Here is a 27,116-nt window from a genome sequence, read left to right on the forward strand (position 1 = left end):
GGGCTAAGTGCATCTGCTACCACATTATCTTTCCCAGGGCAGAATTTGTGATGTCAAAAACATATTCTTGTAGAATTTCAATCCATCTCCTTTGCTGCATGTTGAGGTTAGGCCGGGTAAAGATCCACTTTAGACTTTTGTGGGGTCACTTTTACAAGCTGGAATTTGCCCCCCACCAAGAGATAATGTATCCATAATTTGAGGCAATGAACAACTACTAAGAGCTCCAAATCATGGGGGTGGCATAATTTGCTTCATATTGCTTCAGCTTGCGGCGGCGGGAAGTATAAGCGACTGGTCTTCCTTCTTGGCCTAAGACACCACCAAGTGCTAGACTACTGGCATTAGTAAAACCACTTCAAATTCCTTGGTGAAATCAGGAAGTTTCAGGACCTAGGGCAGAAGTAATAAATGACCTTGAGAGAGCTGATCAAAACTGTTTTGATGGATTGGTAGTCACACTATTTTGCAATCCTTCTTAGGAAGATCTGTCAAAGGTGCAACTACCAAGGCATAATCTTTGATATAAATCCTATACCATCTCGTGATTCCCAAAAACCCACGAACTACACGAACTGATTTAGGGGGTGGCCACTCCAGAATATCTTTGACCTTGGCGGGGTCTACTGAATATTTCCTGTTATCCCTTGGACGGATATTACTTGGCCATGCTCATTTTCAAAAGTGATACTCCCCTAGTTATAATGAATGCTAGCTTTGTTTGCAATTAACCAATCCATCTCAAGGATTCCATCATAAATTCCTAATGGCAAGACTCTAAAGTGGCCATGAATTTGCTCATTACCCAGCTCAAAATCAAGGTTTCCTATAGAGTGCCAAGATACTACTTCTTTCCCACTGGCTAACTCTACAGCCATTCTTCTAGCTGTTTTTTGACCCAAGTTTAATTTTTGCAAACACCTAGGAGGAGAAAGAAATGAATGGGTACTACCACAATCAATCAAAAGCTGGAATGGCTTACCGTGATGAGTGGCAAGGGTTTGGATTATACCAAATTGTTTATTTGGACCTTGATGTTCTACTGCCGCATGGACAGTGGCACACTCTTCTTCAGCCATTTCCAAGGTCGGTTCTTCACTTATAATACAGGCGGTCCTAGCAACTGCTCCTCCGCAGTCTCTGCCACGCCCACCGCCTCTTGCACCTTGGTGGATAGGAGTTCCACGGCCTTGGTTTCCTCTACCATCTTGGAGAAATGATGTTGCCGTCATCTTGGCCCCAATTGGCCCTAAAGTGTCCCGGCTCATTGCACTCAAAACACAGAGGGCCTTCTTTGGAAGAAGCAGCATACGAGCGAGGGACAAAAGAGTTGCTTTGTCGCCCTCTGATGTAGTAGGGGAAATTCTGTTGGGGTTTCTTGTAGGGTTGATCTTTAGGATTTGCCTCAGGGTAAGATCTCTTTTGAGGCTTAGGTTTGTCAGTCCTCAATTCTTTCACAACAAGGAGCTTTGCTCGTATGAGAGCATCCTGTAATGAACTTGGCCTCATTGCTTCAAGGCGAGAATCTAAGGGTTCATTTAACCCTTGGCAGAAACGAGCCACTTGCTCTGTTGGGAAGTAGTCATAGCTGGGGCATACTTCCAAAGGGTGATAAATTTGGAATAGTAGTCCTCAAGAGTTAAGCTGCACTGCCTAAGACAAAAAAACTCATTCATCTTTATGGATTCATGGGATGGGGGAAGATATCTTTCCTTCACGGCTTGCTTGATGTCTTTCCACATTTGAGAATGCTCGGTGACTCCCTTGTCACGGCACCACTATTTCCACCAGAGTTTAGCATCTCCGATGAGGGGAAACCGTGCAAGCATAGACTGATTCGCTACTCCAGTACCGGCGTGGCAGAGAAATAATCGTCCATCGCTTCAATCCAGAATTCAGCATCCTTCGTAATCTTTGAACCTTCTCCTTTAAAGGAGGGAGGTTGCATTTGCTTGAGCAAGAGCTTCTTCTCCTGGATATCAGTGTAAAGCGCATTGGGAAGTGGAGGGTGATCGTCTTGGCCATCATTGTAAAAACAATTTTAAGATTACAAGATTCATACTTGCACAACGCTTATTTTGGAGAGTAAAACATTGAAATCATTTTATTTTCAAATATTTACAAGGATGAGTTTTATTACAAACATCTGAGACTAATATAATTAGTCTTATTCGCCATCCTCAAGGAAAATTCCTAAGCTTGACTATGACATAAGGGTAGAGCGGTCCACATAGGTGAAATATGGGGGTTCCGCTGTAGTTTCTAAGACTCCAAAAATTGATGGTAAGGGTGGTAGACTCTGGATTGGGTAGATCCCAACACAGCTACTCTGTCAGAGCAAGTAAGACCTATATCACTTGGTCATACACAGCAATCCTGAGGTATGCGAATCCCATCTATAGTCACAGAGGTGTCGGCCCTAGGGGTACCAACGAACCAAAATAAACGGATCATCTTCAACTTTTCAATCCAACAAATTTGCTTTAGGTCGGTGGTAAGGTTCCCAATTTGATTTGCTCGAATTAAGAAATATCTCGGCCCTAGGGGTACCGACAAACCAAAATAAACGGATCATCTTCAACTTTTCAATCCAACAAATTTGCTTTAGGTCGGTGGTAAGGTTCCCAATTCAATCTGCTCGGATTAAGAAATATCTCGGCCCACGACTCCATAAATCTCTACCCCATCCTCTTTCAATACGAGAGAAATGAGGGAGGGACATCTTCTCTAGTATTTGCACCATGGCCCGTCTCACGGAATCAAAATTTGAGGAGTGACTAGCAGTCTCGAAGATGCATTGGAAAACTAGAAACTTCGAGTAGGCATCTTCCTCTTCGTACAATCATTCAAACATCAATTCAACTTGTTTTTTAGTAGGATGTTTTTATTAATTAGCATTATGTTAGGTAAAACATTCATGCAAATTAGTCCTTTAATTGCAATTCCTAGGAGAGCTAAGATCGGCTCTAATACCAATTGTAAGGTTCCCCCCTTCTAAAATAGGAGAAACACTTAAGATAGTCCACTAAGTCTTAACTTGGAGAAAATTTCCTATTCATCGACACCTTGACCAAGTAAAGATTCAAGGATACGATTCATAGGTAAGACCTAGTCCTATCCCGCAAGGGGAGCATGATCTTCTAAAAATCAAATCACCCATAGGGTAATTGATTATAAATTGGGCAACTACTAGACTTGATTTCTAGAGGCAACGCTTTTTTCTCATCCATGCAAGGCACAGCCCCGCTGGCCTAGTCTTCTAGAATAGAGTTGCCCAAGAACCTATTTATCTAGCGTAGGGCTTTCACTTAATCTGTTGGAAAGCTACCCGACTAATTGGGTCCACCCGTCCGTAGGATGGTGTCGTTGGGGCATTCCATCCTCCCACTTTCCACCCTACTCACGCGTTAATTTATTTTCTAACGCGTTAATTAATCTTACTACACTCTTTGACATAAATAAACATGTTCCTTAATTAAGGCCCTTTTCACAAGGTTTGTTAATACAGTCTTTTTCCACAATACAATAATGCCAAAGACAAGATATATATAAAAAGTTTATACATGAATCAATTCCATACAAGCCAAACCGGCTCTCTTATTCTTTTCCTTTATACTAGTGATGATCTAGAATTCGGCCTTCCAGTCTCTACATGCTGGGCAAAACCCTACGGGACCATACACCTCATCGTCGACCGTCCTCGCTGGCGAGGACTCAAGCCTACCTGTCGCCCTCTCAGGCTCCATCGCTCGATCCTCCCGCCCCTCAGAGGGATGTCTGCACACTAGGGTGGACTAATTCACCGCACTAGCCTAGGCCCTCAGAACTAGACAGCATCATAATCTCTTGCCTCAATCGGCGAACCTTATTCTCCCAATGGTATGAGGGATACCTTGGGCCATTCTCAAGCTTTGCTAAAACGATGCCGCCCGGCTACACAAGCACGGAACAGAGTTAGTGTCGAAGCCAGGAAAAACTTACACTCTTTAAAGATAACAATTTCAATGCAATTCATTGAATACAGCATCACTCAATTCGAACTTCATACAATTTTATGTCATTATTTTAAAAGAAAAATATACACATTTATTAACAATACTATTTTAAAAAAAACTCTTCTTTAAAAGATAACCAAGCTAACCTGGCCACCATTTCCTTGAGGAGCTTGTAAAGGGAGGGTTGGAGCCGCGCATCGGGAGCATCTTCTCTAATCTCCTTGCTGCTGCGCGCTCCTCCCGAGGCAATATTCTGACGTTTTCGGGAAGGGGCCAACTTGGATGTTGTCTTGTAGGGCTTGCTATCGTGGTCGAAACGCTCCAGTCAGATCTCAATTTTGAGATCGTTTGCTCACCGTATGAGCAAAAGACCACAGCGCATGAACCCTCTCTAAGGCAAAAACCTCTTACTAAAGTCCACGCAAATGGGGGGTGGGGGGATTGTGAGATGTCCTTAACACAAATGTTTTGCTGAAGGGGCGAAGGGCTGCTGTAAGTCTCTTCACACCGGCGGGGGGGGAGGGGGGAGGGGGGGGAGAAGAGTATGGAGGAAAATTGCCTTATCTGAAAAGTGGCAAATGAGGGGCTGTGGAGAGGGGTGGCTGCAAGGGGCAGCTGTACTATAGCAAGTACATTGCACAGGGACAGACGACAGTACGGACGGCGGCACAACAGAGCATAAGCTACGCAGAAATGCCTGTTGTCCATGGAGCACCGCGGGGGTTTATATAACTATGGGGTACGGGTATGGGCGCTACGCAAAGCAAGGATGAAAGGATGGTGTACCAGCAAAGGCTATAGATCAGTGGCATGCATGGCTCTGGGGGAAGGTACGGTGTCAGTTTTTAACAGGAAAAGGAGTGGTACGCATGTACCATATCTGGTCAGGGGCAGCATGGGTGTCCACATAGCAGTACGTGTGGACCACACAGTGGGCGGTCGTCCTTTGGTTCTTGTGCGGCCATCATACGGGCACTATGGTAAGTATGTACAGTCCAAATTTTTGGGGCAGGGTCCCCAAATTTGGGACGCTGGCCTCGATTTACGTTCCAGACCGCCGCCCTGGGGGGTGATTTTTTTTTTTCGTCCGAGATGTTCTCTTGGTCGTTGGGGTGCAGACCGTTCGTCGGATCGGACGCCCGGTTGTGCATTTATTAAGGTTTAGTCGCTTTTTAACTAAAAATGACTGAAATTTGTGTATAAGCTTAATCCGGTGTCCGTTTTGGATGATGTAAAATCCTATATTAGGGTAAAATCGCACGCAAATTTCAAATTTAGGCTCAAAATTTGAAGATTCTAAGTAGAAATGACTCATTTAATAAAATCATTGATTTTTATACCGTAAAAACTCATAAATTTATCTATTACATGGACATTTCTTTATTAGTGAAGATGGGTATGTTACAGTTGTTGGGTGTGTGCTGGCCCAATCTAGTGAACATAAGATGGATCTCCCCATCATCTTTGCTAGCTACCAACAAAACGAGGCATAAAGAAATTATACCATGATTGAGAGCTCAAGGTTGGCCATGATTTACATGGTTAAGAAGTTTCACCATTATCTTCTGGTGGCGACCAAATTTATCTTCTTCGTAGACCATCAAGCTCTTCTATATCTAATAAATAAGCCTTGCACTATGGGAAGAATCACCAGATGATTGCTGATCTTGCTTGAATTTGACTTTACTATCATAGTGGGAAAGGGCTCATAGCATGTCTTGGTAAACCATATGTCACGCATCCCCAACGGTGGCAAGCCACCAGTGGGAGTTGATGACGATTTACCAGATGCTGCCTTGTTCCAATTATGTTTAATTCCGGAATGGGGAGAGGAAGTTGCACACTATCTAGCTAATGGCTTACCAGTTGGCCCCCTCCTCAACAAGGACCGTGCATGACGCTTCATTAAACAGGTGGCCCCCTACCAACTGATTGCATGCCAACTCTACAGGTAGGGGAAAGATAAGATTATCAGATGCTATGTCCAAGAGGACGAATATGTCTTCCTTTTAGAACAGTCTCACTTTACCTATGCTAGGGGGAACTTTGCGGCAGATATGACTACACGCAAAGTCCTCACAGTCGGGTTATGGTGGCCCGGTGTGATGAATGCCAACAAGCGGCAATTCACCGCTTTAAGGATAGTATGCCCCTAAACCCTATTGTGTCCTTGCAACCATTCGAAAAGTGGGGCATTGATTTCATTAGACCCATTAGTACCACGGCTAGATACACTCCATCTATATATCATTGCAGCCCCACAGACTATTGCACGAAATGGGTCGATGCGCGATCTACTACAAAATTTTTGTATGAATCAGTAATCACTGGCTTCAGATGCCCCCTTGAGATTATGAGCAACAATGGCACTAACTTCATTAATGACTGGCCAAGCAGAAAGCACCAATAAAGTTCTATGTGCCATTCTCATCAAGATAGTTGAAGCTAGCCACAACAATTGGGAACAAAAATTTTCGGCAGCACTCTAGGCCTATCAAACATCCTACAAGGCTACTAACAAATCGACACCCTTCAGCTTGACCTATGGTACTGTTATGCCAATGGAGTTCTTGGTCCCGAGTTTACAAATTGCTACAAAAGAAAAACTCATGGGCAATGTCCTAGGCTGTCGCTTGTTCAAGCTTGAAAATCTTGACGAAACACACCTCCTCATTATTTATAGCATGATTGTAAAAAAATAAGCATAAACAATGGTTTAATGACCAGCTAAAGGACAAGCAAATGAGCCAGGGCGACATGGTCCTCCTCTTTAGCACAAAACTCCATAAAAAGAAACTCAAGCTCAGAGGCTTATGACCTTTCCTAGTCACTAAGATAACCCTGCAAGGCGTAGTGCGCATAGAGACATCTCAACGGCATCGAGATGGTAAGATATTTCAATGGTAGCAAATTAAAACGCTACTATGACCCACTAACAAAAACCACCCTCAGGGCCATTCATGACCCCCCAAAAAAAAATGAACACAAAGAAATGAAACAAGTAGCCCAATAAGAGGCTAAAGAGAGGCAAACCAAATTTCAGGAGAAAAAACATTGTGGTCAACATGGCCCAAGTTGTGGACCTTGAAAAAGAAGAAGATTGGGAAGTGAAGCCTGCTCGGTTATGGTTAGGCATGACTACCTCGACAAGCTTCGCCAAAAATTATCTCTTATAGGATACTGTTGAGATGTCAAGCTCAACATGAGCTGACACTCACGAGGTGCCTGCATGACCATTCAAAATCTATATCACTAGCGGGTTTGGTAGTTGTCACCGACATATCTTTGCCAGAGATTCTATAGTTGGACTACACCGACTAGTCCACATCTACCTACTCCACTTAGCATGTTCACATTATGGACCGCTTTTATATCCTCTATTATGTGAGTCACTTTATCTTCTTTGTAGACCTCTTTTGTTGTGTGAAGAAGGAGAAGAATTTTTAGCCTCTCACCTTGTGTGTGTGTGCTTGCAAGAGCTCAAGCTCTCTTCTCCCCTATATCTTTTCATGGTATCAAAGCTTGGTTCATACTAAGGGCTAAGTGGTAAGCAAGAGAAGCATAGGAAGTGGTACAAGGGCAAGAGCTTCATCTACTCTTCCCCTTTTATGTTGGCTACTACCCCCTTGGGAGGCATCAGCAAAACGAGCTTTGATTGAGGAGCTTTCTTTGGAGGACACCTACAGGGCAACTATAATGCCCATTGGACGTCCGTTGGACAAAATTGTTTGGGCCAAAAACCCGTTTCAAGCGCATTTGCACCTTTGTTTTTTAGTTCACAGGCATTCATGGGCACTACATGTAAGTTTTGATTCTCTGCAGAACTCTGTTTTTGGAAGTGCAGGAAGGGCAATTGGTTGTGCAGACACTATGTGTGCTACAAAGAGGTCTTAAAGTTACCATTGGGTGTATGTATGAAATTGAGGTCACTGGTTGTGATAGTTTGGGTACAGTATAGTACTGCTGTGCAGAGAATATAATAGTTTATGCTAGTCAAACAAGAGTGCTAATTTTTTGTAAATTTGTGTTGCAGACAAGATGTCAAATGGTGGAATAAACCAGATTGTTGCAAAAAATGAGGCTGGGAAGACTTGCTTGTCGAGTTTTTTCAGGATAGCTACGTCCTTGCCGCGCATGCACACAGAATCACTGTGATGCCGAAAGACATGAACTCGCTTCGTTTGCTTAGGTTGATACATGACCAAACGCTGGAGCCCATCCTACTTAGTGACAAAAGAATGAAAGGAATTTTGGAAATCCCTCTGATGAAGAAAGTTAAGATCACAGAAGTGACAAAGCCTAGTCATTCTCGTGTGACAAAAGGCTCAACGCACAAAGGATTGGTGGAGACTAAGCCAGGATGCAGGAGCTCCAAGAATTGCGGTCAAAGAAAGCGACTATTCGGGAAATGCATAAGTCGAATGCTAGAACTTTGAGTTATTTTGTCCCCTTGACGTCTGGTGCGAGGCACCGCACAATTTTTCCCTTTCGATGCGGAGGAGATTAATGTTTTATCCAATGTTTTAAGTGAGGTCAACGACAGAATTATGATAGCAGTTCTAAGGTTTGCTACGTCCTTGTCATCGTCTTGATTGTAAAGTGGTTTGCTTGGCCAAAGTAACTAATATAATATAATTTTCTTATGCAACTTCAAATCTCCCATTTGATGTTCAAAATCGTGTATATATTGTAGATTCCCTCCTTTCCTCGGTTCTTACTGCACAACATACTTCATTGGTTGATGTATGTCCATGGTTTAGTCAGATAAATTTCAATGTAGCTCAAATAATTCTAATGGCATACAATGAAGAGTAAGTGACATGCAATCTCATTTATAGTCTTAGTATTGTGACCTAAATTTACTATATATTTTTTATGTTACTTTTGATACTCCTAATTGCATGTTGTAGTTCACACTGGAGTTTGATCCTTTACGATATGGAATCCAAGACTTGTTACTTGGCCAATTCAGGTGAAGATCGGCTCATTTAATAAAAGTGTTTTTTTCCTCTAAAAATTTGAAATGTTCTCTTCGAAGTTCCTAGCTCATTTAATGAATGGATTTTCCTCTAAAAATTTTGCACGTTTTCGAGGTTATCTCTTCTTCCATCTCATCTTCTTCTATCTTCTTACATGTGCTTTTATTTTCTATTTGCTTTAATGGAAACCACATGTCCTATGCGTCCTTGCTCCTCTACTAGAGCTATTATAGTATACAACAGTTTTGATATGGATAATCAAAGGTGGATTCCTACCACAATCTCTATTGGTAGTTGGATTATGTTACAAACGAGGAAGCGAAAAAAACAAAGAATGAGTTCATCGACACTTACAAAGGTAGAGTTCAAGATTTCAAACTCTCTGCACAGGTAGGAGCATTAAGGAAGTCCTTATACAACATGCCTACATGCACTTAGAACTGTGTTTGCAATGTTTGCCTAATGGAATCCCACTCCATAGACCAAACTGTAAGTAAATGTTTTTACATTATGTTTATGTAATGTGTTTCATTTCTATACTTATGCTTCTCTTGTATTTGTCTGTATAGATATATATCCTTCAAACTTGGTTGATTGGCAGCCTATAGATAGTATTGTGGGAGTCTTCGATGCTTTTTATGCATCTATTGGTGAGCAGCTATACAAAGAAATATCAAGCATGCACAGAGAGAGGATTTTTCTTTTATAATGAATTTTACACGACACCTCATAGTGTTACAGGTTATGGATCTTTGAAAGCATTACCACTGCCTTCATTCGACATTCCTCCAGAATGGCCAATACCAACAGCAGAAACAAGTAAGTGCTTTAGATTAAAGATATACCAAGACGTGCAGAGGTGTATAAGACCAAATGTAGCAAGTCTCATCAGGTGAAAATCATTGTCTTTATGCCATTACATGTTTTTGTCGACTTCTTTTATGACGAGGAGGTCAAGAAAACATTGTCAATGTTTATCTATAAATCAGAGAAACGATTATATTTCTTAGGTCCAAATTGGAATCTGAAAGAATTAAATAGGGTTACCTGCAAAATCCATAGGAAATCTATTGTCTTTAAATATATGATTTGCTCCTAGAATTTTATTTTAGCCTCATTGTATGAGATGGCATTATGTCAATGGAAAACTTGTAGCAATTGATCAGGATTTAGAGGATGACATTGAAAATCCATTGATGTTATTAGAGGTATGGTTTGGACATGAGCTCTTGATAGTACTCAATATAAGGTCAAACATCTCACTGCGTCAAGTGAGAACAAACTTGGCAAATGAGGATGACCTACAAGTTCCTCGTGATTATGTGTTCAAGTGCAACGACCATAAGGTATGTTATTCAATCTAACCTCGAAAAAGTATTCATTTTAAAACTATGCCATAATCATTATTACTTATATACATTACTTTGATTTTTGGAAATAGGTACCAAGGAGAAAAGAAAGGACCATTCAATGTAAAGACATTACAAGGAAGCAAGTTTTCGTGGTACAAACGACCATCACATAGAGATAAATGGAGATAAATGTATTTTTGATAGCATATAGTTACATTAATCATGATAACATTTTGTATGTCTCAAAGCAATAGAAAGTAAGACAAATATTCTACATTTTCTTATTGTGGAAGTTTAAAACGTTGATAGCATGCTCTTTTTTTTCCGCCTTCTATGAAGCCTGCTCTTGGGTGTGGGAAGATTCTTGTTCTTGGGGTGGTGAAGCTTGTCGTTGAGGGGGTGTGCTTGCTCTTCGGGATGCTCTTGGGGTGGTTGCTCTTTGGGACGCTCTTGGGGTGGTTGCTCTTGGGGACGAGAAGCTTGCTCTTCTGGAACAGAAGCTTGCTGTCTCATGGGATTGAAGCTTTACTTTGCGCAATTTGCTGTTGTCGAAGCTTCCAAATCGGTGTCTTTAGATCCATCAGATTCTAGAAGCTCGACAACCAACCTGTCGATTTGTGTTCGGGAGTATTGCTATGGCGACGATCTTGGTCATGGCCGTGGTGGAGGGGACACAAATACAACATGGATATTAGATGGCCTGCTATGAATGTTAATAATATGGTCAATGGTCTCTTCCTGAACACCCTAAATCCACTTCGGAGTATTCTGATAATCATGGATTCTACAAAAAGCCAAAAAATAGACATGTGCTGTCAAAGAATGAGGAAGGAAAGTAAGATATCATTAAAAAAAAAAGAGCATGCCTGCATTTTCTGCGAAAAAAGAGTATGCCTGCATTTTCTACGGGCAATGAGAGAACTACGTGTCGCAGCAACTTTGCGTTGTAGCACACCCTCCAACCGCAACTATGGCCATCCTGTTGGACTGCGGGACTCTGCATCATCTCACAGTCCTTGTGTGTTCTAGGAGTGTGTCTTGGATAAAGCCCTCGAGACCAGTTGTTAGCTTTTTGACCGATCTGCACAAAACATTATTGTTATCAATACTGAAAGTTCTCTAACTACTCTTACTCTCTCTCTCTCTCTCTCTCTCTCTCTCTCTCTCTCTCTCTCTCCAACTCGTTAATGATATATGAATAATGATTGTGTGGACTTACTGTCTCATGGTGCCATGGAGATGCTTGCTTTCAGTTGGAGTCACACAAAGTCCACATGATCAAGGCAAGGAATTTGGTTGGGTTATGAAAGTTTTATGACGAAGTAGTGTGCTTCGAAGCCTCCATAACCCACTTGTGTTCTAGAAGATGTAGATTATCTAGCTCGAATTATGAAAATCCTAAAACTTTTAAGTACCAATTGCTCATCTTTTCCTCACCTAGTTATCACTTTAGGTTGGTCCAAAATATAAAAAGGTAGTACTACTACTTGGGTGTATAATACAATCAATCCTCTTGCAAAATGATCAAGAATATGCCTTACCACATTCTCAAATATGAATCATTCAAGTTCAAATAACTTCCTTGGCTTTACCGGAGCAAGAAAGCACCAAGCACTTTCCAAAAATGCCCACTTCAATTGATGGGTACCTCAAGAGTAAAACCACTTGAAGGGAGAGGATAGACCTTCCTTTTTCATGATACAAATTTCTTGCCTACCTTCTCCACAATTTTGCATGTGCGCTTATCTTGACATGAAATGAGCAAAAGCCCATATGCTATGATTTTTTAAGGTTTGCTTTACCTATTAATATTACTTAACCTGCACCACATTAATCCTTGCTCCAAAGATTTTTAATGAAATTCGAGTAAAAAATGTGATGGGCTTGAAACAATGAGAAGTGTGAATCAAAAAGAAAAACAAAGAGTGAGCCAATTAGAGAGAGAGAGAGAGAGAGAGAGAGAGAGAGAGAGAGAGAGAGAGAGCTCTTCCTACAGACATAACAAAACGTATCCAAAGCTGCCAAATTCATGTTTTTTTCCCATGTGAAATGGCAACCGAAAAGTGAATTCTTAATCAACCTCCCTTTACGATGCTTGCTTTCAATGGATGTCACACAAAGTCCACTTCATCAAGACAAGGCATTTGGTTGGTTAAAGATGGGCTTGTTGCTCAATTAAGCCCACATGCATCCTAAAATCATCCACTTTATGCTCAAATATGCTTGAAGTATTAAAGAATGGGTGCCCGAGAGGCCTTGAGCATGTTTTGTAAATTCCAAGAGGCCTGAATGTTTTTTTGTAGATTCACTAAAATGCATACTATGTGCTTTAAGTATTAGAGAAGTGATACCCAAGAGGCAGAGTGTTTTTTTGTGGACTCACTAAAATGCATACTACGTGCTCAAGTCTTTTGGACACATTGTCAATTGTGTGGACCTTCTTTGTGGGTGGGCTTAGAAGCACTTACAGCAAACCCCCCCCCCCCCCCCCCCCCAAGGTGCCGCCACCACTGCCCCGTGCCACAGGGAGGCGTCTAAGAGCGCACAAAATCAAGCCCCTCAAGGCTACAACATACCTCACCAAGCTATAGTTTTCATGAAATCTTACAAACCTGGTAACCATATTTGCAGTTTAATAAGATGCATGTCCTTGCAAAATTCTAACTTAACATTCATTTCTTGGATTGATAATATGTTTCTTCAAACAAGCAGGATGCATTGACTCATGTCAACATCCCTCTAATGCTTTGTTGTAGGATCCCTCAAGCATGACATGATAAACGAGGAAGTAGCCCTGTCCTAGCAGTGCAGACTCCCAATTTTATGAACAGTACAGAAAACTGCTGTCTAAGTTTGTTTTCCACATTAGCTTAGAAACTTGGTACCTGGAAACTATCAACATTTTGTCAAGCGACAGAAAATGTCTCAGATCAAGAGAAACGGTAATACAAAACACTGAAAGCAGCTCATCAAACCTTTTTTATAAAGTGGCATACTTATATACTAAGCTTCATATGCAGCCAAGGCAAACGGACACCAGTACATCAATCAGAGTGACGTTGCTTCAACTGCTTCACTTGTTGGTTAAGTTTGTCAATCTGTACCAACATGTGAGTAGCACAATAGAGAAGCCAATAAAGAAGAAGGGCGGAGAGGACGAGGATGGCATTGCGCTGGCTTTTCATCATGGACTTGGCATGCTTTGTCTGCTCAGCCAGCGAGCACTCCGGTCCACTACACTTTGGCATGTGCTCAAACTTCCAATAGATATCCATGAGAAGGAAGAGGCAGAAGGGGATTATTGTCATCAACGGCTGCAGACAACTCCTTGAAACTGCAATGACTCCCTTGCGTAAACGCTCCAAACCAGGCATGGTCACCATCAAGAGAATGATAGCCTCGGCGGCCACGGCATAAGCCAATACTGCCCATTCCAATGCCATGTTCCGCCTGCAACAAAGGAAGTCACAAACTAGTGTTCACATAGAGCTTCTGCCCTATATTTTTTTTTTAAAAAAAAATTACACAACTTTACGAACAGAAAAAAAAAAGCAAGAAATAAGGACATGCCTTGCCCACTTCTGCAATCGTAAAAAGTGAGCCAAAAGAGCCCATCTGTGGCTGGCAAATATCACTTAGAAGCCTTGTCAAAAAGCTCAAGTATCAATTGTAGATGATACAAGCATCCCTTAAAAGCCTCGAAAAATAAGCTCCTCTTGTCATGCATTAGGCCTCAAATGCATGTGACATTACTATGAGGCCATGTAAAAGGCGAGACTTAGGGGGCATTGTCAACCCTCACTTAAAAGCGACAGAATCATTAAGTGATCCGTGAGTTTAGGTTAAGCATAGGGTTAGACTAGGTGGGATCATTAGTGCCTGGAGGATAAAGAACCATATGAATTAATAGACCAAGAACTTAAATTTTTTAAAAAAAGGGGAGGGGGGCATCTCCACTCCAGCCTTCAGCAGCAAAAACACAGTAGCCTCAAAAACACTAAATTGGCAGGACCTTCAGAATGCTAGATGAGTGCAAATTGATCATACTTGTAATGGCAAGAACATGCTAAATCATTGATTGACAATACACAGAAGAGTGTAGTGGCAAGAACATGCTAAATCACTGATTGACATACAAAGAAGAGTATTCAATGAAGTTTATTAATGTAACTCCATCTCAACTAATAGTACAAACAAACGAACAAACAAACAAGCAAGGGGGTGCAGGCCTAACTCACCACCCAACCATGACAGCCGTGGGCAAGCCCACAATCTTGGCTGTCCCCACCGAGCCACGAGCTGAGCTAACTAGGATGACGTACTGACCAATCTCCTCCTCGCAACGTCCCATACCACCACGAAGCTGCCCTCACGGGCCTCGAGACTGCTGCCAGCCTCGACTCCGTAAAGCAGGTGCACGTCTGCACTAGATCCAGGCTCCAAGACCATAGAGCTCTCACAAACTCGCGAGACTCTCTATGTCCCAATAACTAACCTTGGCCACCCTTTTATAGGCTCTTGGCCGGTCATCGGGCGTCCACACTTGGGCGCCCGCCCGTCCATACTTGGGTGCCCGCCCGTTAGTATATCCCTAGCTCAGCTCGTCAATCAGCTTGCCTAGTTCCAAGCTTCCCCAAGCCTCGAAACTAATCTTGCGTGCGTGTAGCACACGGTAGATACACACTGTGCACATGACATACTCCCCTTCCTCTAAGAGCTCACTCCTGAGCTCACTAAAAAGCCAAGGTAATCTCTCTGAAGAGTAGTCAACGTCTCCCATGTAACGTCCTCCTCAACACGATCCTTCCACTTGATCTTGTATTCCGTGATAAGCGTATTACGCAATCTTCGTTCACGAAATCCAAGAATCTTTTCAAGTTCGTGCGGAACAAATGTCATCTATAATTTCTTGAAGAGTAACTAACTGATCTGCTCCACCCAGTACTTCCTTAAGTCTACTGACATGAAAAACAGGATGAACTTTCACATGAGAAGGCAAATCCAATTAATATGCAACTGAACCAATCCGTCGTGTAACACAAAATGGTCCACAGTATCTAGGAGATAATTTCGGAGATCTACCTGTCCGTAAAGTCTCGAAATCTATCGGAACTCGCAAATACACCATCGTTCCTTCAGAGAACCTCTCTGGGTGAACGATGTCTATTAGAATAAAACCTGTCTCGGTCTTGAGCACTTCTAATAGATTCCTTCGCAACTTGTAACATTTCTTGCATATCTTGCAAAAAATTACGTGCTGCATCATGCTAAAGTCATGAGAATCCTATTGTAACACGTGATCTAGGTTGAAAACCATACATAAGCATGAAAGGACTAAAACCTGTACTCGTATGCTTAGTACTGTTATATGCAAATTCTAACATAGGAAGATAATCCTCCCATGAACTCTGTCTTTTGGATACATATGCCCGAAGCATATCCTCCAAAATCTGATTCACTCTTTCAGTCTGGCCATCAGATTGAGGATGATCAGAGGAACTCAAATTCACCCAAACCCGCTATTTTTGGCATATGGGACCCCTTGGGCACTATGCAAACTTCTCAAAAACAAGTTTCCAAAAATCACTCGTAAACTTAAAGTCCCTATCATTGACTATGTCCTGCAGGGTAACCCGTACAGTCTAAACAATTGCTCGATAAACTGCCTGCGTAGCTGTAATGGTCTTCCGGGTCGATAAAAATCTAGCCATTTTTGTCAAGCGATCTACCACAACCCAAATAGAATCCTGGCCTTGATGTGTTCTTGGCAATCCGGTAATAAAATCCATGGAAATACTTTCCCATTTATTACCTGGGATTTACAAAGGATGCAACAACCCAGCCTGTCTAAAGCGTTCAGCTTTATTTGCCTGACAAATCTGACACTTGAGAACATAATCTTCTACATACCCTTTCATCTTCGGCCAATAAAAAGTGTGTTTCACTAATGATAGTGTCCTGTGTACCCAGGGTGTCCAGCAGAAGGGGCATCGTGACACTCCTTAAGAATCTTGGATCTAATGTCCGGGATCTGTGGTACGCAAATTTTATCATTACGGAATAGTAAACCATTCTGAATCATCCACTGGCCTCCTACAGCCTGAATAGTAAACTGCTCAGTCATCGAGTCTTGGTCAATCAATGAGCTCCCGTCCTGGATCTTCTGCCAAAATGGACCAAAATAACTATCTGCAAAGCCCTCTCAATGAGAAAAATAAGTGAGTAGAAATCTCGGTGAACGACAAAGTATCCACCTCTCGAATTCGACTAAGCGCATCTGCAATACTATTCATGGATTCTTTCAGATAACGGATCTCAAAATCAAAATCTTGCATTAACTCTGTCCAACGAGCTTTCCTTCCTCCACAAACTTGGAGTCATATAAATAATGTCTCCAAACCTTGAGAGCATGAATCACAGCATAAAGCTCCTTCTCAAGGGTTGGCCAACGAGATTGAGTGTCGTCTAGCTTTTTACTTTCAAAAGCAACCGGTCTACCATCTTGAAATAAAGCAGCCCCAATAGCATAGTCACTGGCATCAGTTTCAAGAACATAAGGCCGACTAGGATCAGGCAATGCTAAGATAGGTGCTTCCTTGACTTTATCTTTCAAAAGTCTGAAGGCGATATCCAAATCGTTATTCCAAGTGATAGGCTGATTTGACTTACGACCACGACCTTTTAATAAGTCGGTCATCGGTCGTGTAAGCTGAGAATACTCCCGTACAAATTTCCGAAGAAAAACAACAAAACCGAGAAAAGAACGAAGTTGTTTCACTGTTCGCGGTATAGGCCAGTCCAAAGCCTTCTCTGAACTCGGTCATAGTCAATGCTCAACCCATCTCTAGTGATCTTGTGTCCCAAGTAAATGATGCCGGTCATAAAGAACTCACATTTACTTAACTTAGCATATAGTCGATTCTGTCTTAAAATAGATAAGACAATCGTGAAGTATCTGACATGATCCTCAAGAGTACAACTATAAATCAAAATATCATCCAGGAACACCACCAAAAAATTTTCCCAAATGTTCATGAAAAAGATTGTTCATCATTTGCTGGAAAGTGACTGGAGCATTAGTTAACCCAAAAGGTAATACGAGAAACTCGTAATGGCCATACCTAGTCCGAAAGGCGGTTCTTTCGATATGCCTTTCATGAATATGTATCTGGTGATAGCCAGTACGTAAATCTATCTTCATGAAATATTTCGCTCCTACTAACCGGTCAATCAAGTCATCTGATCTAGGGAGAGGATAACGGTTCTTAATGGTCAACTTGTTCAATCTCTTGTAATCTATACACATTCTCCAAGTGTTGTCCTTCTTTCTCCTAAGCAACACAGGTGCACCCCAAGGTGACTTACTTGGACGGATCTGGCTCATCCTCAAATAATCTTGGAGTTGTTTAGCCAACTCATCTTCCTCAGCTTGGCTCATCCTATAAGGTGGAATACTGACACGATAAGCACCAGGGAGCAAGTCAATACGATGATCTACTGTCCGTTCAGATGGTAAACCCGATGGCAGTTCCTTAGGAAATACATCTTGAAACGAATCAAGCATCTTCTGTAATTCTTTGCTTTCAAACACACTCAATTCATTTACATCCATGGAAGGGATGAGAAAAGAAGAAAGTGAAATCAATACACAATGGAAAGCGGTATACAAAGAAGAATTCATTATATTTCCAAAATCAATTGTATTTACAAGAGGTTCCTGAGAGGAATGGATACAATCACCTAAAATACTATACTTGGTGTCCCTATGCTGAAAAGAAAAAATATGACTAGACCAATCTATCTGGACGGCAAGAGTCTTAAACCACTCAATCTCTAATAACAAGTCTACATTTTCCAGATGCATAACATAGCATTTCAGAGTATTTTTTTTTCCTGAATCTGGATTGGAAGCATCTCCACCGTGCGATCCCAAACTTGCCTTCCCGCGGGTAGGTGTACCTCATAGGTATGGTCGCTAAGTGTCGTATCAAGACTCAATTTCTGTACAAGTTTATAGTTAACAAAGTTATGCGAACTGCCACGGTCTAAAAGAATGTGAATTTTATGGCCATTCACTTCTCCATAAACTCAGAGAAGATCATGCAAGCCAAATACCTTAGAATTGAACAGACAATCAGAACAAGTACTAGGGCGACAAAGTACAGTAATTGACTTACCTGTCAAAGACAACTGATTAGCTACCTTTGGCTTGGGTCTTGCATTTGACTTGGTACCCTTTTGCTTTAGGCACTCGTTACGCATGTGTCCTTTTTCTTCGCAGATAAAACAACGTCCTTCCTTCTTGAGCTTTAAAGCCCCAAGGAGTCGTTTCTTCTTCGCTGGTGTCAAACTTGAATTCTTCGAAGGTTGGTCCGAGACTTTCCTCTGTCGTGTTAGCCATAGGTGTGGAGAACTTTCTTTTATGCTTGTTCCCCTGCTCGGTAACGGGTTTCGACTTGGAAAAGACCATCGTATCATCATAGATACGAGCTGAATGTTTGAGGCATTGCTGGCTATATGGAAAGTGGGCGTGTGTTATCACCACACGATGTCCCAAAGCCCTTTGGCTACCAGCAAATTACGGATCATGAAACTCCAGAGGGAGTAGTTTGATCCATCCAACTTGTCCTCCTGGGTGAGCACACCAAATACATCTGTAGCATTTTGAGCCATGTCCACAAAATACACCTACAAGCAAACCAAGCATCAATGTGCACTGCCAGGCAACCAAATGTCCTGTGTAAATTTTTGCCTGCAACCTGAAGCAAGTATATACCTACACCAAATTGTCCAATTACACACAATGTGTATACATATGTGACAAATCACCGCTGTAATCCCCAATTACATGCTCCAATCTGAAAAGCCCCATTTTTTAAGCCCTGCAATTGCTTCAATGTGCAATCAATTGCCCAATTTTCACAAAAGCCCCAAATTTCTGCAACTAGAAGAGGCTTAATCTTAATTTGAAAAACCCCCAAATTCCAACCATAGCAGCATGTTCAATTTTTGGCAATTCTGCAACAAATACTCTCCATGCAATTCTGCCTCCTGCAATTTTCCATGCGAAGGGAAATTATGCCAATCCCCCAAATTCACTGAACCTACAATAGAATGTCTGCAAAAATGTGGTCCCTTTTTAAATTTTCTTTTTAAAATCTGAATTTAAAATACCTACGAGACTTGAGATGACCAGGTGCAGACGACCAGGCGAGCAAGTACAGGCAAGACATGACTACAGATATAAGCACAGACGGGATGGTAGTGTAGGTACAGGCGAGCAGCAGGTACAGATGAGATGGGACTGCAAATCCGGCGGCAACGGATGCGTGGCCGCTAACACTGCTGAACTAGGTGGAAGACGGAGACTGCGAGCACAAGCAACGGTATTGGATGTCGGCGGAGCACCTGCGAGCACAGACGGCGATGCAGCTAGCAGGCGAGGCGGTGGTGGTTCTCTACGCACTAGCACCGTCGGAAACAAGAGACGAAATCGGGCGGCGGGAGGCTGAAAGCAACGGCAACCATTCTCTGCCGCCGGCTAGGTGCAGGACGATCAAACTACGCCGACGGACGAACTATTCGCCGGACAGACTGCGCTGACGGACAGACTGTCTGCCGAAAATCCACAAGCGATAAAAAAAGCAGCTACGACGACAGAATCTGGTTGGCTGAGACTGAATTTCCAGAGAGCTCAAACTGAACTTCCAGAGCTCTGATACCAATTGTTGGTGTGGACTCACACACTCACACACACAGTCCTGCAAATTAGGGTTAGGTGCCGAAAGAAGAAGCTCACACAGAAATGAGAGAGAGAGAGAGAGAGAGAGAGAGAGAGCCAAAACATGAAATGTGTGGTAGCCACAAAATGCAAGTCAACCCTTGCATGTGTATCACATCCATATAATATAGAAGTACAAAAGTTATATAGATAGAGTGTCCTTTCACACTTGATATCCAAGGGAAAAAACTACATGGGAAAAAGTGCCCTTGGTTAAGCCCTGTTCACACATAGCACTACCATAAGTGAGCATATGCCTACATTTCATTCTATGAGAAAAAGAGGAAACACAGTGGTCAAAAAGTTCCTCTTGGAATTCAAGAATTATTCGCTATTGAATGTAAAATGGATACCAAAGAAGAGTACTTCTAGGACTACCACATATACTTCGAGCTTATGAAGAGATGGTTGGTCCAAATGTATTTGAAGTAGAGATTCGGACGTCTTGCGATCAAGACAAGTTCAAGAGGGAGTAATTGTGCCTCTAGCTCTCTTCATTGTATGTATGTATGTATGTATTAAAATATATTGTATATATATATTGAAATTCGTTGTATATAGATATATTGGAAGTGACCATTATTCTGCTTATAATGGTTACTTGGACATGTTCTAGTGGGTGGCAATGATGCTGGATAGCCCAAGGAGCAAGATTTGTATATGGGAGGCTACAATGCCAGATGACCCATTGCATTTCACAATCGGGCGGTCATTGTGACCAAATGGCCTAGATGATTGTATTGGAATAGCGTCAGGCAGTCATTGCGACCAGATGGCCCAGATGACTGCACTCGATTTCGCAATTGGACAGTCATTGTGACCAGATGGCACATATGACTATTGGATTTCACCGTCGGGCGATCAATGCAACCAGATGGCCCAGATGACTGTATTGGATTTCATAGTCGGGCGATCAATGTGACCACATGGCCTTGAGGATAGTTTGAGCAGTCCTAGTGGCCAAATGGCTCAGCACGGTTTCGATGAAACCACACAGGACAATCCATGAACAAGAGAATCATTACTTGTGCATTGCATACTGATGTATGTTTGAATTTCTTTGATTTTGTGTGCTGTTTTTTATGTATGGACAATGCTTGGATTATGGCATGTGATAGTCCATTGGGCTCCAGCCTACCTAGCCAGTACCTGGAATACCCAGTAGACGCGAATGATGCATACTTGTTTGTTGACTAGCTTGTTTCTAGTTTTTGCAAGAGGTAAGTATGCATTTATTATATCTAACACATATATGACAAGCCATGAAGATGTACCATCAAGAACAAGGACATGGGTCAAAGAAAAGGCATTGAGATGTTGTCAAATGAGCAGATGACACCACGGATATGAGGAAAGACCAGATGCACAAGCTCACCAGATGGGGATGTACTTGATGTACCTTGAAGCATATGGATATACTTTATGTACCTTGAAACATATGGATATACCAAGAACATATGAATATACCAGGGACATATGGATGTGCTTGGAACACTTGCAATCCACAATTGAGGACAACTGCAATATAAGAGAGAGAGAATGTATCTATTTGGTCCTCCTAGCTCTATTTCACAATATGAAACCCATGCCCAAACACTAGACAAGTGGAAGAAGCTATGGGGACAGGGTCTATAAGGTTTGATTAAGAAAAAGCACCATTCTTGGTCAAAAAGCATGAAAAAGCAAAAAGTCAAACAGGATTGACCGCAAGCCAAGGGTACCATTGGAAAGAGGAGACTGAGCCGGATTAAAAAGCTAAAAGGCGCTTTCTCTCTAAGACGTTAAGGCCAAAAAAGCAAAGCACCAAAAGTTGAGTAATATTTTATTAATAAAAGTAAAAAGAGCAAAAGCAAAGGCAAAAAAGTAAAAAGAGCAAAAGCAAAGACAAAAAGGAAAACGCAAAGCATAAAAAGGCAAAGAAAAAGCATGATGGCTTTTTGGCAAACAAGACCCTCCCCAAGTATAAAAGAAGCTAGAACCCTCTTGTTTTGGGCACCAAGCTTGTGGAGAGCAAGGAGACCCTAATCTTCTGCCGCCGCTCAGCCTCCACCCACCTTTGGAAGCTTGAACTTGGGCATGAAGCTTGGACATGAACATGGAACTTGGATATACAGCTTGGGCATAAAGCTTAGGCATGATGCATGAAACTTACACATGGAACTCGAATATAACGCTTGGGCATGAAGCATGGAGCTTGGATATACAGCTTGGGCATGAAGCATGGAACTTACACATGGAACTTGGATATAAAGCTTAGGCATGAAGCATGGAACTTACGCATGGAACTTGGATATATAGCTTGGGCATGAAGTTTGGGTATGAAACATGGAACTTAGACGTTGGACTTGGACTTGGATCTAGACTTGCACTTGGACTTGGATCTGGACTTGGACTTGGACTTGGATTCATTGGATTTGGATTTGGATATTAGATTTGGTACTAGCCCGGTGAGAGATACTTGTGGGTCATCCCCGTGGTGTGCTCGGCATCAGAGATCTCATGCCTCGACCTCGACATCCACATCGACTTGGATATCTTACATTGGCATATCTGTTCGTTTTGTATTCATTGATTGTATTGATCCTTGCCAATGTGCCCGTGGATTGTTCCTGAATAAATTCAAGAAAGGGGATGGAGTTTGTTCCCCGCTCAATATGGTGTACTGTGCAAGACCCCTATTCCCTTCTCTCTCTCCCCCCTCTCTCTATATCTTTATCTCTTGGACACATGGTTGAGTCTATCACTCCACGCCCCACTAGGCTTACAGCTACAAGAGAGCTTTTCCGTGATCCACAATGGTGAACTGAGTCGTTTGAAAACATGCTCATATGGCTCTCAGAAAATTCCTCATCTATGAAGGCAATATCAAACTGGTGGGACCTTCAAATAGATCCTCCAAAATTTGTTCACATAAGCTTGCACAGACTCATTGTCCTTATGCTCTACCTTATCCCATTTCATTTACCCATGATCTTCTCCACAGCATTGGGAGGCAAGAACTATGCATAGAACCTGTCTTTGAAGTTCTCCCTTGTTTGAACAAGGCTACAAGAGAGCTTTTCCGTGATCCACAATGGTCAACTGAGCCCTTTAAAAACATGCTCATATGGCAAATCTTTGACTTCTCAAAAAAATTCTCATCTATGCATTCCATGCTCACATCATAACCACCATGATGAGCTTCAAACTTAACAAATTATCAACCTGCCTTAAATTCCTTCATCTCTTGGCCTGGTGACCCTCCTCATCTATCTTCCTCTTCCCCTTATCCAACGGGACAGCAGAATGTACATGCACATGACCATGGCGAGAAACATGCAGCACAAAGACACATGTCCTATGCAATGACGGCCTGTGCAAAGGTGGCCTCCCAGCACTAGCAATCACAAAAGGAACCTTGCATGAAACTCATTCCCCACGGGCATACTCGATGGCATGAGGGTAACACATGATTGTCCTTGGCTATCCCATCATTATGCATAACTTTCAACCCATGACGGGGCTCTTCCCTGTCCAATTCCATAGGCAAAGTACAGCGGCTAACTCACCCAACACTTTCCCCATGGGAAGAATGCACCAAATATACATTTCCACCAAGTTTGCCACTCTCTTCCATGTACATCTCTTGCTTTTCCTGACCCATACGAGGTAGAGGCTTGCTCTGAAGTCACTGAGACCTCATCCTTGTGTCAATAGGACTTTGTCCTGTGAGAAAAATCATTACCCGTCTCCTCACACAGGAGTTCTTTGACACAAGCTCACCAACTTTGCCTTTGACCACATCTCCACTAAAATGGTTGAGAGCCATCTCCCAAGGGTTCACACTGGCCATAGAGTCCTTAGTGTGTGCAATCATAGACTCGGCCTTTGTGGCCTCCATAAGCTTGTGAACGAATTTGGGTCATCTTCATGCATCCCTTGTTTGCAATGTTACATCTAAAGCTTTGGATTTCAACAACTGGGATCAACACAAACATGTTTGGTATCTATTTTCATTGCATAGTGTCATTGAAAATCTTGCATTCATTGCCCATGGAACTTGTATCTCAAGAAAGCCTTGATAATATATGTATTAGCAAGAGGTTCAGCCCTTTCCAACCCTATTGTCAATGTCATTTAATTTTTAGAATTGCTATCTGGGCTATTTCAAATAGTGGTTGGAGAGCAAGTTAGTGGAGATTCAGAAATCGATTCAGGTACGAGGCACCGCATTGAAGACCACACAACTAGCTTGTAGATAGAGGCACAAAGGAGGTGAATTCACCAAGAGTGGAAACTCGGCAAAAGGAAGTTTCCGAAGATGCCAGAGAGCTTCCAAGACCACAGGTGGCTCAAGACACCACAGATAGAGGCGCAAAGGAGGTGAATTCACCAAGAGTGGAAACTCAGCAAGAGGAAGTTTTCGAAGATGCCAGAGACCACAGGTGGCTCAAGAGACATTTTCCCCAAGTATGGAGTGTAAACCAATGAAGTAACCTGGGTGGTGGAAGAGACGAAGCATCCAGAGAATTTCATTTTCGAAGACACGTAAGGGCCAGTGCATGTGACTACCCCAACAGTGGAGGGTCATCCAATACTAGTGTCCAAGCTCTTTTCCAAGGGGGCGGACAAAGTGCCTAAAGAGAAGGAATGTGCCTACAGAGAGACGTCATGAGAAAAATGATCATTCAAAATCCTCAAGTTTGCATTTAGTTTTGAGACATCATGCATGTTCACTCTACATTTGTGACAACACAATGGCCATCATGCATGTTCACTCTACATTTGTGACAACACAATGGCAGAGGGCCACTAATGGGGAGTAATGGACCAAGGCAGAATTGGAGCAAGGGTGCATATGGCCTTGTGCCACGTGCGTCACCCCAATGAATGCCACAAGCACAATCACGCAGTTCGACAGTAAATTTAGGGGCAAGATTGGAGTAGATTTGAGAGCCCAATAGGCACCGAGAAGGACCAGACACTTATTGAGCAGAGTATGAACACATTAAATGACCTTTATGATAAAAAAATTGGGACTGAAACGGGATGGCCAACCAGAAAACAACCAGCCATCAAGAAACGCCAGATAGAGACATCCCAAACAAAGGATCAAAGCATCCAAAGCACCAAATCTGCAATGCCAATACCCCAAAGCAACCAAGGGTGAGTTGAGGATCATCAACAAAAGTTCCTAGAAGCAACGACCTGAAGAGTAGCCTTTTCCACATATTGCATTAACGGACAGGAGTCATGGTCTAAGTCTAGATCCAAGATCAACATCATAGGTATTTCGTCTTTTGCAATATACAATAGATTACGTGATCTAGTCTTCTCTGTGTGTACTTGCAAATTAAGTGATCAACTTTAATGTATTCGTCTTTTGCAATATCCAGTAGATTAGGTGATCTGGTCTTCTCTGTGTGTATTTGCAAATTAAGTGATCAACTTTAATTAGTAAGTTAATAGACACACTTCCGCAACACATGTTATATTTCATGATGTGGCACATGCAAACCATTCACATGTGCACGTTCACTGACTGCACAATATTTTATTTTATAATTGGATTTTTATGTTACTTCAAGCACAACCACTAGTTGCAACGAGCACAAATTGAACCCACCAACGCGACTACACTGCTGGGTACATAGATGAAATGATTTTTAGAATAAATACAATGATTTCGTTGAGATATTCAGATAATGTGTAGGTAGCACTCTTGACTTAAGTTGAGTCAGGCCTTGCCTGTCAGATAGGAAAGCTATATATATATACCTAGATGAATCCAAGAACATGCCCTCACCTTTTAGGAAGGTGCATGTTATATACTCAAGGTAGTCAACCCACAAGACTATATAACTATCAACTCCATTATGCATAGTATGGACTAGATACTACGACATCCCCACTTACATCATCAGTGCCCAATAGTGGGTGTAGAACTCTATATCAAGATATGCTCTCTCTCTCTCTCACACACACACACACACATAAGAGCATATATTCACACAAAGCCCTTCGTGCTGAGTTTCTGTCAAACCTCCGGAGATGCAGGGCAGACTCAGCCATAATGAAGCCTAGCACTAAGGGAAGTAGAAAATAGAAGGAATTGGTACAGCAAATGTCAGGGATATTCATGTCTGGTCTGTATGAAGTCAGGCCAAATGCAGATGGATAATGCAGTTGGTCTCCTGCCGCAAGAGATCAAGAAAGGGGGATTCCAGGCTGTATTCAAAGGAGAGAGATGAGACTGCTCCACAATACCATGCCGTAAGGCTGTGTGAATATATAATCCCTCTGCCTAAACTAAGTTACATAGGAAATGGATCTGCCCATATAAGTACTCTTGCATTCATGGCTGTATCACGATGGTAGCTGTATTAATTTTGACACAAGGTTCTGCTTAAAACATGTCGAGGTTTGAACCGTAGCACCTTAGATTACGAATACTCACAACGACGAAAAGAAATGGCAATTTTTGCTGTGCACTTGGTGAAACTGGATCATCAGAAAATCCACCCAACATAGAAAAGAAGAAGCACCAAAGAAAACCACTTCAAGAGGAAACCTAAGCCAAGAAAAACAGCGATCAGAGAGATAAAGCAGAGCGAGTACCTGGTTGTTGGGTTTTTTCTCTCTATCTCTCTCTTTTGGGCTCAGCAGATCGACCTCCCCTCCAAAACGAGATCTCGCAACTGTGCAGAAAGACAGCAGATGTTATGAAGTGTTTTGGATCAAGGACGGATGAGCTTTCTCAGCTTTTAATAGGCCCATACGTTACCCTAATTGCCTTTAGACTGGCGGATATAATTTTTAGGTGTGAAATCAAACGTGTAAACACGGTTTGTCGGTTTGTAGCATTTTTTTTTAACTTTCATTGTTTTTTAACAAATTACTTTTCCAAGTTCCTTCTCCCATCTTAGATATAGAATTTTCAAAAGTTGAGTAGTCTCTACTTTAAATTGAATTCAAGCATAGCAATGGTCACATCAACGTCTTTTAAAAACTTCTTTGAGAAGGCCTAAAA

At 42.1% G+C, this 27,116-nt stretch overlaps 1 protein-coding gene across 2 annotated transcripts; it reads right to left on the reverse strand.

The window, feature by feature from the left end:
* Nucleotides 1–13,170: 13,170 nt before the first annotated feature.
* On the reverse strand, nt 13,171–26,863 carry LOC147632199 (uncharacterized). 2 transcript variants are annotated; one of them, XM_086808846.1, is made up of 2 exons: nt 26,705–26,863; nt 13,171–13,776 (listed from the first exon to the last, which is right to left on the reverse strand). In XM_086808846.1, the coding sequence occupies exon 2, from the start codon at nt 13,767–13,769 to the stop codon at nt 13,371–13,373; it is 399 nt and encodes a 132-aa protein (XP_086664972.1). In that variant the 5' UTR covers nt 13,770–13,776; nt 26,705–26,863; the 3' UTR covers nt 13,171–13,370. The 2 variants fall into 2 exon arrangements, with proteins under 2 accessions (XP_086664972.1, XP_086664973.1); XM_086808847.1 differs by having other exon boundaries at nt 13,171–13,798; nt 26,705–26,860.
* Nucleotides 26,864–27,116: the final 253 nt, after the last annotated feature.

Source organism: Cibotium barometz, chromosome 14, assembly GCF_041138505.1.
Source record: "Cibotium barometz isolate CiBa-2024 chromosome 14, ASM4113850v1, whole genome shotgun sequence".
Classification (NCBI taxonomy): Eukaryota; Viridiplantae; Streptophyta; class Polypodiopsida; order Cyatheales; family Cibotiaceae; genus Cibotium; species Cibotium barometz.

Bases quoted from the DNA above. Each gene is read 5' to 3' on its own strand.
- LOC147632199 (XM_086808846.1), bottom strand. From the start codon at position 13,769: ATGGCATTGGAATGGGCAGTATTGGCTTATGCCGTGGCCGCCGAGGCT.